The 13,874-nt window shown below is 37.2% G+C and overlaps 1 protein-coding gene across 2 annotated transcripts; it reads right to left on the reverse strand.

Moving 5' to 3' along the window:
• Positions 1-8,027: 8,027 nt before the first annotated feature.
• Positions 8,028-11,008, reverse strand: LOC131073998 (pentatricopeptide repeat-containing protein At1g08070, chloroplastic-like). 2 transcript variants are annotated; one of them, XM_058010553.2, is made up of 2 exons: positions 10,620-11,008; positions 8,028-10,519 (listed from the first exon to the last, which is right to left on the reverse strand). In XM_058010553.2, exon 2 carries the CDS (start codon positions 10,513-10,515, stop codon positions 8,944-8,946), a length of 1,572 nt encoding a protein of 523 aa, XP_057866536.2. In that variant the 5' UTR covers positions 10,516-10,519; positions 10,620-11,008; the 3' UTR covers positions 8,028-8,943. The 2 variants fall into 2 exon arrangements, with proteins under 2 accessions (XP_057866536.2, XP_057866535.2); XM_058010552.2 differs by having other exon boundaries at positions 8,028-10,522.
• Positions 11,009-13,874: the final 2,866 nt, after the last annotated feature.

The raw sequence follows: 13,874 nt of genomic DNA on the forward strand, positions 1-13,874 counted from the left end.
CCTCATTAATTCCACAAGGTCTGGATATATCTATGGATCAAAACACTCAGAAAATTTTCTAGGAATTCATGAAAGAGGATGAAGATTTGGACTCGGTCCTAGATACTCCTCTAGCAATATTGTATTCTCAGATTAAGGAAACTGGACTGCAATAGAACTTAGAGGGTATGGAGAAATCAGACTTTGGATCTCCCCCCCTAAGAAGGGTCACATATCACTCATTGAAGCTAGAGCTCAAGATGGGCCTGCGGAGAATCAATCAAAATTACCAGACCTTTGGAAAGTAGGGAAGGGAAACCCCCTTCCTGAACAACAATGAAAATCCTATCCTGGAATGTTAGGGGACTCAATGCCCCTAACAAACAGAGGGTGATCAAAAGAGGGATTCTTTTGGTTAGTGCATACATCATCCTCCTGCAAGAAACTAAATTGGATTGTCAGCAAGCAGCCTCATTTGGTATTGGAATTAGTTCCTTGTTCCATGCATCCCTGCAATTGACAGTTGCCTCAGAAGGGGCATCCGAGGGTCTAATGATAATCTAGAAGTCTTCTCAAGTCAAATCGAGGGTATTGCTTCTAGAAGAAATTGGCTGCTAGCTAAAATCACTCATCTTCAATCAAACTCTTTCTTTTTTGTTATCAACACTTATGGCCCAGTGTCCCCACTCAAAAAATGACTTTTATGGCTTTCTTTAGATGGAGTCATATCTCAATTGGCCGATAAACAACTCATCATAGGTGGTGACTTCAATGCCATTAGGAAAGCATCAGACAAAAGGGGAGGCATCATCCGCTTAGGCGGATCTCAACAGGATTTTAATGATTGGATTGAAAGGAATGGATTATTAGAAATAGACTCAGGGGACTCCTTCACATGGACAAATAGAAGAAAAGGCTTTTGCAATATTGCAGAAAAAATTTATAGATTCTTCTAGCAGGGTGACTTTAGATCCTTTCATTTTGCCTTTGTCAGTGTTGTCCTCCCCTGCTCAGGTTCAGACCACTTCCCCATAATGCTTTCACTTCAAGGAATCCAAGATACCTCTAGATCCCCATTTAGATTAGAGAATATGTGGATGAAAGATCCAAACTTTCTAACCATGATTGAAAATTGGTGGAAGGAAGAATTATTTGAAGGATCAAAACTTTTTTTCTTTATTTTAAAGTTGAAATTAGTAAAGTAGAAATTGCTACAATGGAATGCTCAGCATTTTAAAAACATTTTTTCAACCAAAAAATCATTAGAAGAGCAATTGGCAGCTCTAAATGAAAAGATTATCTTGGTGGGTATGGATCAAGAATCCTTTGAACAAGAAAAGAACCTCCTTTTGGAATGTGAGGATATCCTTTCAAAAGAAGAAATATTTTGGAAGCAAAAGTCTAGAGAGAATTGGCTCGAAATGGGGGATAAAAACACCAAGTTCTTCCATAATGTTACAAAGCTTCGCAGGAGCAAGAATTGGATCTCAAAATTGGAGACAAAGCAAAATCAAATCATAGAGGACCCTCAAGAGATTAAGAAAGAGATCATCACTTACTATTTCAACCTTTTAAACAATGTTGAAGGCTCTCACCTGACTGAACAGAAAAAGTTTTTGGATGTGATCCCTAAGATCATATCAGATGAGCAAAATTAGAAACTAAATGAGAAACTCAATCTGGAAGAAGTATCTCAATCTCTAAACCAACCTCCCTCTAGAAAGGCTCCTAGTCTGGATGGCTTCCCTGCAAATTTTTTCAAGAAGTGTTGGCACATATTGGGTCAAGAACTTACAGAAGCTTTAGAATGCACAACAAGATCAGGTAAAATACTCAGAGAAATCAATAATACGTTTATTTCCCTCATTCCAAAAAAGGAGAAAGCAACAAATCTAGGAGATTTTAGACCCATCTCTCTATGCAACACAGTTTATAAAATCCTTTCAAAAGTCATGACAAACATAATGAAGCCTCTCATGGATAGCATTATATCAGAAGAATAGACTGGTTTTGTTCTAGGCCGCTCAATTCTTGATGGGGTCATTGTGGCACAAGAAGCAATTCATACTCTTTAAAGCACGAGTAGACCAGGTATGATAATCAAGCTAGACATTTCAAAAGCTAATGATAATGCAGATTGGCGATTCCTTTGTAAAATTATGCAAGCCTTTGGCTTTGCCAAATCGTGGATCAAATGGGTCCATGAATGCATTTCTACACCAAAATTTTCAATTTTGATAAATGGAAAGTCAATAGGCTTCTTTTCTTCCTCTAGGGGCATTCGACAAGGAGATCCTATATCTCCATTCCTCTACATCATAATGGGGGAAGCTTTAGGGAGGGCAATTAAAACAAGTCAAACCAATAACCTACTAGAGGGAATCAAAGTAACCACAAATTTTGTGGTCACATATCAACAATTTGCAGATGACAATCTCCTCTTTGGTGCAACAAAAGTCAAGGAAGCAACTCATCTAAACCTGCTATTAGAATCCTTTGGAAAGGCCTCAGGACAAATAAGTAACAAAGAAAAATCCAAAGTTTTCTTTTTTTCCACTCCAAACCTCTTATAGGCTAAGATTCTAAGAATCCTCAAAGGCAGAGCAGGAACTCTTCCATGTATTCATCTTGGCATTCCAATAGATCGAGGACTAAGGAACAACAAATTTTGGAATCCTCTAAAGTTACAGATGGAGCAAAACTCAAACTCCTGGAAGGGGAAGTGGCTCTCATGGGCTGGAAGGCTAGTAATGATTCAAATAGTGATCTTGGCCCTACCTATCTACTTATTATCCATCTCATCTCTAACAACTAGTGCAAATTCCTTCATAATCAAGAAGATGAGAACATTTTTTTTGCAAAACATTGAGGAAAAGCACATAATTGCCTTAATTGCTTGGGATAAAATAATCAAACCCAAGACAATGGGGGGTTTAGGTATCAAAGATCTAAAACTGCAAAACAAAGCCCTAGGGGCAAAACTAGCCTGGAAGTTTATAAAAAACCCTAATACAACATGGGTCAGGATGCTGGCAACTAAATATTTACTAGATCAAGATCCTCATAATCTGCTGAGAACAAATAATCCCCTGAAGGGATCTAGAACTTGGAACTTCATTATCTCTTGCAGAAAGTCGATTTTAGACTCCATCTCTTGGGATGTCCATGATGGAACTTCTAGCCTTTTCTAGGATGACTCATGGGGAGGATATCCCTCCATTGCAAATTCTCTCAACATTCTAATAACAGAGCACTGGTTTAAACAACAATGGGGAGTCTGAGTTAGTGACTACATAGCACTTTGAATATTTAAAGTTGGAGGTGGAAACCTATGGTTGGATTGCCTATCCCAGGGGAAGAATTAGAACAACTCTTAGACCAGTTAAAAGCAAGAAATATCAACCCTATAAGAGGGAAAGATACTCTAATTTGGGCATCCTCTAAAACAAGGCAGTATAATTCTAAAGATGGCTACAGAGTCCTAGTCAGTGCTTCAAACCAAGAAAAACAGGACATTCCAATTAAGTTGTTCTGGAGCAGTAAGATTATTCCAAAAGCAAGGATCTTTGCGTGGTTAGCCTTTCGAAAAAAAATCTTGACTGCAGAAAAGTTCACCAAAATGGGGTATGAAGGACCATCTAGGTGTATTATGTGTAAAGCTCACGCAGAGACAATGGATCACCTCCTCTTGAATTGCTCCTTTGCTTCAAAATGTTGGCGATGGCTCTATGCTAAATTGGGGTGGATCAAAGCTCTACGTAATGACATAATTTCTCTTTATCAATGTTGGCCTCTCCCATTGAATGAAAGCACTTTGAGCCAAATTATGGAAGTGTCTCCATCATGCCTTGTCTGGGAAATTTGGAAAGAAAGGAATCGTAGGCTCTTTGAAAACAAAGCTAGAAGGTTTGAATCAATTATAAACTCAATAGAAATGGTAATTGTGGATATAGTAAATTGCAAAATAGCTTTCTCAATGGAATCGCCCAAAATTTTGTCTTCTTGGGATGAAAGCATAAAGAAAAATTGGTAGGGAATTAAGATTCCTCCCTCTTTTGGGCAAAAATCCAAGTCTAGAAAGGAAGCTATCTAGACCCCTCCAAAGCTCGGCTGGTTAAAATTAAATTTTGATGGTGCTTCTAAAGGCAACCCAGGTCCTTCAAGCATAGGATATGTGATTAGAGATCACTCAGGATCAATGATAGGGAAAATGGCAAAGCCAATGCCACCGGACACTAACAATATAGCAAAATTTAAAGCCTTACAACTAGGACTGATGGATTGCATTAAGCATGGATTAAGAAACATCACAGTGGAGGGAGACTCGGAGGTAGCAATCAATGCAATCAAAAGACAAAAAACCCCAAATTGGCGGCTATAGGCAATTCTAGACAATATATCAAAAAACTTGGCAAAATTGGAGCAATATGAAGCAAAACATATCTTCATAGAAGCCAACACAATAGCGGATGCTCTCTCAAAAACAACAACACAAGGCACTTTTATTCATTGGTGGGATTAGGGATTCAGGTAACAAGGCTAATTAGGATAGGTTAAAATTGCAGAAAGGTGTCCCTTGGGTTTTATGAGCGCAAAGTAGGGCCCCAATAGCAAGCGAGCAGTTCCTGCAGATGCTTCTTTCCTTAATAAATTTTAAAGTTCAACTATGGCGCTCAAGTTGGGGAACGACTATTTTTTATTTTTTTTGAATTCAAATCTTAACCTTCTTTCGGCAATAAAGAGGGCCCGGTCACATTGACGTCACTCAATTGCTCTTCAAAACAAGTCTTACCTTTTTCACTTCTCGAAAACCAGTTGGTGATAGCCGTCATTTCTAGTTCAATGCATGCGTTGTCAACAAGGTAGACATCATTTCAGAGTCAGGGAGATTTGGCACGTTCTGGGACAAATATCCTTCGCCACCTTTGTAGGCAAATTTAATGCAAGCAACTCCTCATTAATAGGCATTAAAGAGAGTGTCGGCTAGGTTCTGCTTTGCGTACACTATAAGCTTTTAGTTTTTCCTAATCTGCCCAAAACCTCATTGAAGATTAACCAGATTCATTCCTCTCTCCTGACCGAAGCCTCTGGAATCGTCAGTCATGTCTGGTGAGGAACCGTATGGGTTTATCATGAGCGTCTATCCAAGGCCTATCTCATGCTTCGGAGCAGACACTCCTATTTCTCTCTCGGCCTCGACGTGTCAAGTATCTTTTAGAAGAATAACAGATTTAAGATTGAAAGGTCTTCTACTTCACTCAGAGCCAAAGATCATCTTGGCAGTAAAAATGTTCCTGGGTAGCGAGCATTTGAACAGGGAGGAATATCCTCGCAACAATACAAACATATCATCCAGGTTTGTCGCCTCTCTACTGGATTTGAAACTGGCCAAACAAGTTGTTTGGAGCCTTACTAAGAAGTTATTCCCAGATGAAATCTTGCAAGAATTCCAAGAAATTATCAACAAGCCACTTCATGACTCAGAAGCCCCTCGGCCAAGTGACAAAATTCTTTACAACGTCCTTGGGGAGCTAATTAAGTATTATCCTTTTCTGCTAGACCTAAAAGGCAAGGACCTGGACAAACATAGAGTTTTTGTTGGGATGGGGCTTAGATACCTCAAGTGGCGTTTCATGGGTGAGAATCTAGAAGATCTGGGCAGGGAGGAGGAACTCCTCTTATTTGCAAGGTTAAACAGAGTCCTACCACCAAAAGCTGAAGAAGAGGAACCCCAGGCTGAACAGGGTAGGAGAGGAGGTTCCAGAAGAGTGGGTCGTGGGTTTGGTCGCGGCCGAGGCTGGCCTCCATGTAGAGGCCGAGGAAGAGGCAGAACTCTGACTCCCCCTGCCAAGCCTCTTGAGGAAAATTGAAAGATAGGTTTTATTATTCTAGTTCTATTTGATGACATTTCGATGCCTATAGCTGGCTACTGGTTTTTTGTGAATGTTTTTTGGCTATAAGATATGTTAGATAATCTCTGCTAAACTTCTTGTTAAAAATCCTCTACTAAAACTTATATTTGAAAGATAATTTTGATCTTCGATGCCATAAAATATGATAGTTTTTTGGAATGAATGAAGATAATGTATAGGGAATATTGCTTTGCTTTGAAATTTTGTTCTCTTCCAGAAAATGCAGAGAATGGTTTCATTCGCATACATTAGGTTTATGATCCTTCCTCACTCATGTATGCATACACTGTAATTATCCAAAATGAATATATGGATTCGGCTTTGCCTTTACTAATAAAAAAAAAACATGAAGGGTTAAAGGTTGCAAGCAAACCACTTGTTGATAATTTCCGCTTATCCTCTGAGATGTGTCCGAAGACACAAGAAGACCAAGAGTATGTGAAAGGAATTTCTTACTCATCTGTTGTTGGGAGCCTCATACATGCGATGATATGCATTGGACTTGACATTGCTCATGTAGTGGGAGTCATCAGTAGATACATGGGCAATTCAAGTAAAACTCATTGGCAAGTTGTTAAATGGATTTTGTGATATTTGAAGAGCACTTCTGACTATGTTTTGTGTCTTGAGGAAAAGATGCACAGCTGCAAGGTTTCATTGATTCCAATATAGCCAATGATTTGGACAAATGAAGATCAACTATTGGTTATGTTTTTACATTTGCTAGGGTGGCGATTAACCGAGTTTCTAGATTGCAACAAGTTGCACTCTCAAATACCGAAGTCAAATACATTGCTCTCACAAAAGGTGCTGAGGAAATGATATGGTTGCAACATTTATTGGGTGAATTGGGATGCAAACAGCATGTTACACTCTTTTGTGATAGCAACATCACTATTTATTTGGCCAAGAATGCAGCACTTCACAATTGAACAAAGCATGCTGAGCTAAGATATCATTTCATAATGAGTGTTATTGAAGAGGGCAAATGAAAGTTAAAAAGATACGAAGGTGAATCCAATTAATGCATTGACAAAAATAATCTCAAGGGAGAAGCTCAAGTTTTGCAAGGCTTATCTTGACATTGTCAAAATGTGACAATAAGCCTGAAAAAGTGGGGAACATATCTTAGCAATAGTTGGGCTTCAAGTGGGAGATTGTTGGATAATGAAGTCCAACGGTCATGGAGTTTTCCACTCCTCAACTTTCCCTCCATCAATGGTCTCTTGGCTTTCCATTTTGTGGAGACTTTCAAATTCAAAAGGTTGTGCATAATGCTTTATTATTATTGCTGTTGATGTTTTATTATTATTGCTGGTGTTGAAAGCTACGGTACATGTAAGCGCAAAACAAAATCAATAAACAGAGTTTCCCCTGTTTTTCCCATAGATGTAGCCATTATAATGAACCACATAATCTGTGTGTTATTGTGTGTGTTGTGTTTTATTTGCAACCATAAATCTATTATTTGTATTTGTTTCTCCGCACATTAGTATCAACACTTAATCCAGACACATTTAGGCTAAGTACACAAATGCAAACACACACTCTAATGTAGCTCTTAAACTTAGTCACACATAGACTAAGCTCACACACAATCTTGTTTCTACTTGACTGCCCATGGAGACTGAAAGACCAAAATAGGGGCCTGACTACCTCGACAGACTCCTATACACTCACCTCTTTTCCCATGCCCTAGATGCAGTTTGCATGACAGTGACTCTTTTCTAAGGATTCTGTAGTCACTCTTCACTTCTGACATTCCTAACTCCTCTTTTGCTTTCAATATTTACTTTTGATTATAATATTCACTTCATTGTTGCATTTCTATTTCGCAGGTACGGTAGATAGCCAGTGCATGGCAGTACCCTACTGCTTCTATCTCTACATCCCATTTCAAACACTGCGCCTCTTTATGTAATATAATCTATTCCAGATTGTTCATTTCTATTGTATCATTAGCAAATGAATCTCATCTAATGGAAATCAATTAATTAAATTATTTTTCCTCTTAAAAATATCAGTCTAATAGCATTAATTAGATAATAATTTGATATAAGTTTAAAAGAAGATAAAAATCTATATTACAACCTCTTAAGAAATTCTCCATTTGTCCACAATGCTTGTAACTCTAAAATGAGAAAATTGTTTTGATGCTCTCATGATCTCATATTCAGCTTGAGAATTCCATGTTGCAATCCATTGATACAGCAAATTGAGTTTGAAACTGAGACTATAAAATCTGTTCGAAGACCGTGTTGTATAGTAGCTTACAATGTCCATTATTTGGATCTCTATCACGGACTTGTTAACTGGGTGGGTAGAGGATTTCAATAAAGAATCTAGTGTTCGTGAAAGAGAGGGGTAAGGATCCACGATTCTCAGTACAGGACTTCAAGGTCTTGATTCTCGGTCAGGGCCTTGAGATCTAATAGCTGGATCATTTAGCATTGCCTGAATTGCTAGTTTGTAGGAAGAGTGGAAGTCAACTTTCTATTGCTCATCACCCAAACCTGCAAAATTGTCAACCTTGTTTTTATGACTCTGTCACTAACATCTTTCATAAGCATCATTATCATGTATGTTGGTTTTCAAAAACCATAAGATCATTACAAAAAATTGCCAGACATATTAGCTATGCAATAAAGCAATGGGCATATAAAGCAGCATCCCAGACATCTTAGCATTGGGTTGTTTGTAAGCCCTTATATCAGATTTCATGCTGATAGAGAGGCTTTTGGTTTCCTTCAGCCATTATTTCACATAACCATTCTTTTGCCTCCTCCAGCTTTTAATTCCAGAAAATTGTACAAGCTTCCTCAAAACAGTTAAATATCATGACTCGACCATCGCATTGTAGAACAGGGATTTAATAGATATCTCGTCAGTATATGTAAGGAATGGTCAATACTATATACGATTTGATCAAGTTATCTAGATCTGAAACTGAAAAGGAAACAGAAAAAACCGATTCCTTCTTAACAATGAAAATCCAATTCAATGCACCTTGTTGTAAGTGCAAGCCTCTGTTTAAAACACTATGCATTTAGCATCACCAATAATCTCTACAGGAGCAGTGTCCACTTTTGAAATGATGGAACCTGTTTGCATCTCTCACAACAATTTCTCTTGCAACTATCCTGGAGATAAATTTGGTTGCAGTGTGACAGTCAGCACATACTCGAAGGTTCTTGACAACTCTAATGGTTGTTTCTGGGGACGTGTTTAACAATCCAAATGCAATTGCCAGCTTCTCACTATGGTGGTCAATGAATATATCTTTGTCCTCTACCTCCACATCATTCTGTGCATATCTTGAATCTGTCATATACCCTGCTGCCTTCATCTCCAAAGACAATTCCTCCAGTTTTGCATAAATCTTCTGTGTTTGTGGGTGTGATCTATCTCTTGCGAGAAACACGTGTACCCTTTTATCGACTTCGATCCAGCTGCATCCAGGCATCTTTTTAATTCCTCTATCTTTCATCAATCTCCTTACCTTTTGAAAGTCACCCCACCTGCCTACTTCTGCATACACTTTTGACATAAGATTATAAGCTGCAGTATTTACAGGGTAAGTTTCAAAAAGCAGACTTGCTGTAAATTCTCCAAGCCCTATATCCTTATGTAATCTACAAGAGCCAAGCAAGGAAATCCAAACAACCGTATCCAGTTTGATCGGCATTTTGATGATAAAGTTAAAGGCTTCCTCGAGATAGCCAGCTCGTCCAAGAAGGTCAACCATGCATACATAATGATCCATTTTAGGCATAATGCAATAGGAGTCACTCATGCAATTGAATAGTTTGCAGCCCTCATCCAGCAAACCTACATGGCTGCATGCAAATAAAACACAAACAAAGCTTGCATGATTGGGTTGAGTTCCAGAGTGCATCATTAGTTGAAACAGTTTGAGGGCATCCTTGCAATAGCCATGCATTGCATATCCTGCAATCATGGCAGTCCATGAGACCACGTCCCGTCGATGCATGGTATCAAACAACTTGCGGGCCTTCTTTATACTTCCACATTTTGCATACATGTCTATTAGAGCACTCTGGACTATACAATTGGACAAATGCCCGCTTTCCCTTATGCTTTGATGGATGTTCATTCCATGTTCCAAAGCTCCCATTTTGGCACATGCTGGAAGGATGCTGGCAAATGTGAACTGATCTGGTTGTACACCTCTTTGTTGCATTTGCTGATAAGCTTCAAGGGCTTTTTCAGCTAGTCCATTTTGTGCATATCCTGCAATAATAGCTGTCCATGAAACCACATCTCGTTGAGGCATTCTGTCAAACAACTCGAGCGCCTTCTGCATGCTTCCACATTTTGCATACATGTCCATCAAAGCACTATGAACTACAAAATCTAACCCAAACCCACTTCTGGTTACGCGCTGATGGATCTGAAAACCCTGTTCCAGCGCTCCTAATTTGGCACAAACCGGGAGGATGCTGGCAAAGGTGAAATGATCAGGTTGCACCCCTGTTCTCTGCATTTGGTAAAACAGTACTAATGCTTCTTGAGGAAACTCATGTCTTCCGTAAGCTCTAATTATCATATTCCATGACAAGAGGTCTCGCTCTGTCATGTCATCGAAAAGCTTGCGAGCATCCATCAAACTTCTACACATAATATACATCTTCATCAATTTATTTTGGAAAAAAGTTGTTGTGGCAAATGCGAATTTCTTGCCGGTGACGAAATAGTGGATTTGCTTACCCTCGGAAAGTGCATTATTTGCAATGCAAGACTGCAACAGTCGAAGATATATTGAAGAATCTACTGGTGGGCACTGTGAAGTAAACAAAATATGCAGTGCATCCTTCAAAGAAACCTTTCTGCACAGCGCTTTGACATACTCCATGGATGTCATTGTTGGAGTTAATTTCGGTACCCCCTAGTACGGTTCATGAAGTTGGGGATTTCACTTTCCAATGCTGGATATGATAATTCCCCCGAATTGAATACCGACTTCTTAGGCTTGGTCTGGAATTCACCGAATGAGCACCCATCCGGCACTCTATTGCAGAAAGGAATTCCACGGAATTGTTTTCAATGTGCTTACATACCATCACTGTTTATGTAAAACTTGAATGAACGTTTATAGTTCCCTCTAGAAGTAATGGGTGTGGTGCTCAAGGGCAAGGAAACTTCATATACTTGTGTCAAACCTATCTTAAACAATTTATTTAGGTGGTATTTATTTTAATAAATGAAGTGCATAAATAGATGGTATTGAATTCAAATTTTTTATAATAAAAAAAATATTTATGTCGTATTTTTTTTTAAAAAATATTAAATATTTAGAAGTTAAATCTGTAGACTCTTTTTCTTTTTTTTTTCTTTCTTAAGTTAATTGAATATATGTTTTACAAAATTTGCTATTATACTTCAGTATTTAAAGGTATTCATTCAAATTCATTTTCATTATTTAAATTGTGTTAAGATGTCTTTCTTTTTAAAATATTAAAGAAGCAACCAATAGCAAAATATTTAGATTTTGCACTAAAATAAGTAGTAACTATGTATGCATCATTTTAGGGTCCTTGTCTATGTCTTCAATCTTTTACACATATTTGTGGGGTTGGTCCAAAAGAGCATGTCATGTACTAATACAGTAATCACCCTTCCAAGGTATTTACAAATATTGTCAATCATCAAATGTTAGAGAAGAACAAATCAGATGGAAGTCAAACAAGTGAGCAATAGAGCAAAACTGTCCATTGTGGAAGTCAAATTTGATCTAGACCTAGACTTGCAAACTTAACCACATATGAAGCATTGATTCATTATAAGATCGATGGTAATTCATCGATAGAAATATTGCACTTTTCAAGACAAAAAATCAAGAAGATAAATCTTCATTAGAGGTGTACATTCTTTAATCAACAAACTGTGTATTTTTATTTTCTTACACTTTTGGTACATTTAAGCTTAATATCATTATATAGTATAACCATCAATACACACTTATTATATCTAGCTCAACTGTTGGCATTATAGGTATGCATTTCATTTAACTGGCCTAGATCACACTTAGGAAAATTTTATTTTCCTTCATGTATTTTAAACTTGTTTGATCTTATATAAACTAGTTTTCTTCCTAAGATTTCTTATTCCCATTTTTAGATTTATACTTTTTTTTTATTTACATCTTGATTTTAGATCTCAAACCCTTTTAATACTTGTGCTTTATGGTTTTCACATTGTTACATATTTTTTTATTAGGGTTTTGAGCTTGATTCTATTATCTTTTTTACCCACTATACCCACCCTTGATCACATTAGAGTTTAGTTTAGTTTAGTTAGATGTTTTTCTATTAGGGAGTGATGAAGAGTAAAGCGACCTAGGTATGCCCCCTTGAGAGGATAGGTGGGTTTGAAAAAAATGATTGTGCTCACAAAATGGATGAAGGGGTTGAAGATTAACATGTGGTAATAGAGACGGTATGGGCATCGTGTGATGGTTGAGTTGTGGTGTTGTTGTTCTTGTCATCAAGGTTTAAATCCTACTGGGGTGTTATTGTTGAATGTTTATATTCGGGATGAGGTCCCCCATTTGTGATATCACTAGTTCAACTAGGTCAAAAGCATTTAGCCCTTTAAAAAAATAAATATAGCAGTAGATAAATGGATGATTGTATGAGGATGAGAATGTTGGTTGAGAGATAGATGAGACAAGAGGTCCAAATAGATATGGGGAGGATAATAATCATGTTGATTTGGTTGAGAAACCTTTTTTTTTTGTAGCATTTGACATTATGCACCAAGGTATAAGTATCGCGGTGGTGATGTGTCAAGTGTATAAAGAACCAACTCAAAAAAATTGCAAGCTGCAAGCATATACCTTATATATCATGATATTAAAGACCATGATGTCATTGTAGCAATATGTTGCAAGGACCATGATAGATGTAAGAAAAGTGATAATACACACAAGCAAGTATATGCACAAACAATTCAAATGCATACAAGATGTTGCCCTTAGTCAAGATGAAAATTGATTTATTGATTGATAATGATGATAGTGTTGTTGATGATGAGATTGATGCAAGGATTGGGAATGATAAATCCCAATCACAATGATTTGAGTAAAATAGATATAGTTTTTCAATAAGTTTGCAAACAAAGCTAATGGATATTGTTGGATGATGCACTAGATTGCTTGGAAGATTAGTGTGGATTGGAATAACTTTCTTTTAGATGGATTGTTGTGGGAATGTTTGGAAGGTGGGGTCTTGGAACCAATGACATGGGAGAACCAAGTCTAGAGACGAGGATGAAATGATAGAAGGAATACTTAGATAGGGTAATGGAAGGATAAATTGATGGGTGGAGAGAATAAGAATGAATGTTGGCAGTGTAAGTATAAAGAGTGCCACAAGAAGCATCTTTTCTTGATATGGATAATAGACAATTATATTTAGTTGCTCAAATTAACACCATAACTTTACATTTCATGATCTTATCAAGATAGTTTACAAAAGGTGTTTTTATAGATTAGAGAATGATTGATCAAGGGTTGAGATTGATTTGAAGGATCAATCGATGAAATTTATTGAAAGAATGGGAAGGAAGAGAAATCTCCAATGCCAACTTTGATTGGTGCACTTGAAGAGGTCCAAGATTAAATGTATTTTGATAGTCAAGATTCTCTTGGGAAAGGAAAAGGGTGAGGATAAAAAAGAACCTTTTTGGAAGTCCAACAAATTATTTTTCAATTTATGTGAAGGTTCAAAATCTTCTTCCAAAATAAATTGATAAGGTTTTATTATAAAATGTTGTCATGGGCTATATACATACATAACATATTCAAGTTTTACAATGGATTAAGCATTTTTTAGGAAGGTGCAAGTAGAATTATGAGCTGACTAATTAGTTTTAGTCAACTAATGACTTGAGGTGAAAAAAGATTAATTAAATAAACAATTTGTATTTATTTAATCTTTAGAGTGTATGGATATGAAAGATGAA

This window comes from Cryptomeria japonica, chromosome 9 (assembly GCF_030272615.1).
Source record: "Cryptomeria japonica chromosome 9, Sugi_1.0, whole genome shotgun sequence".
In the NCBI taxonomy this organism is placed as follows: Eukaryota; Viridiplantae; Streptophyta; class Pinopsida; order Cupressales; family Cupressaceae; genus Cryptomeria; species Cryptomeria japonica.

Bases quoted from the DNA above. Each gene is read 5' to 3' on its own strand.
- LOC131073998 (XM_058010553.2), bottom strand. From the start codon at position 10,515: ATGGATGCTCGCAAGCTTTTCGATGACATGACAGAGCGAGACCTCTTG.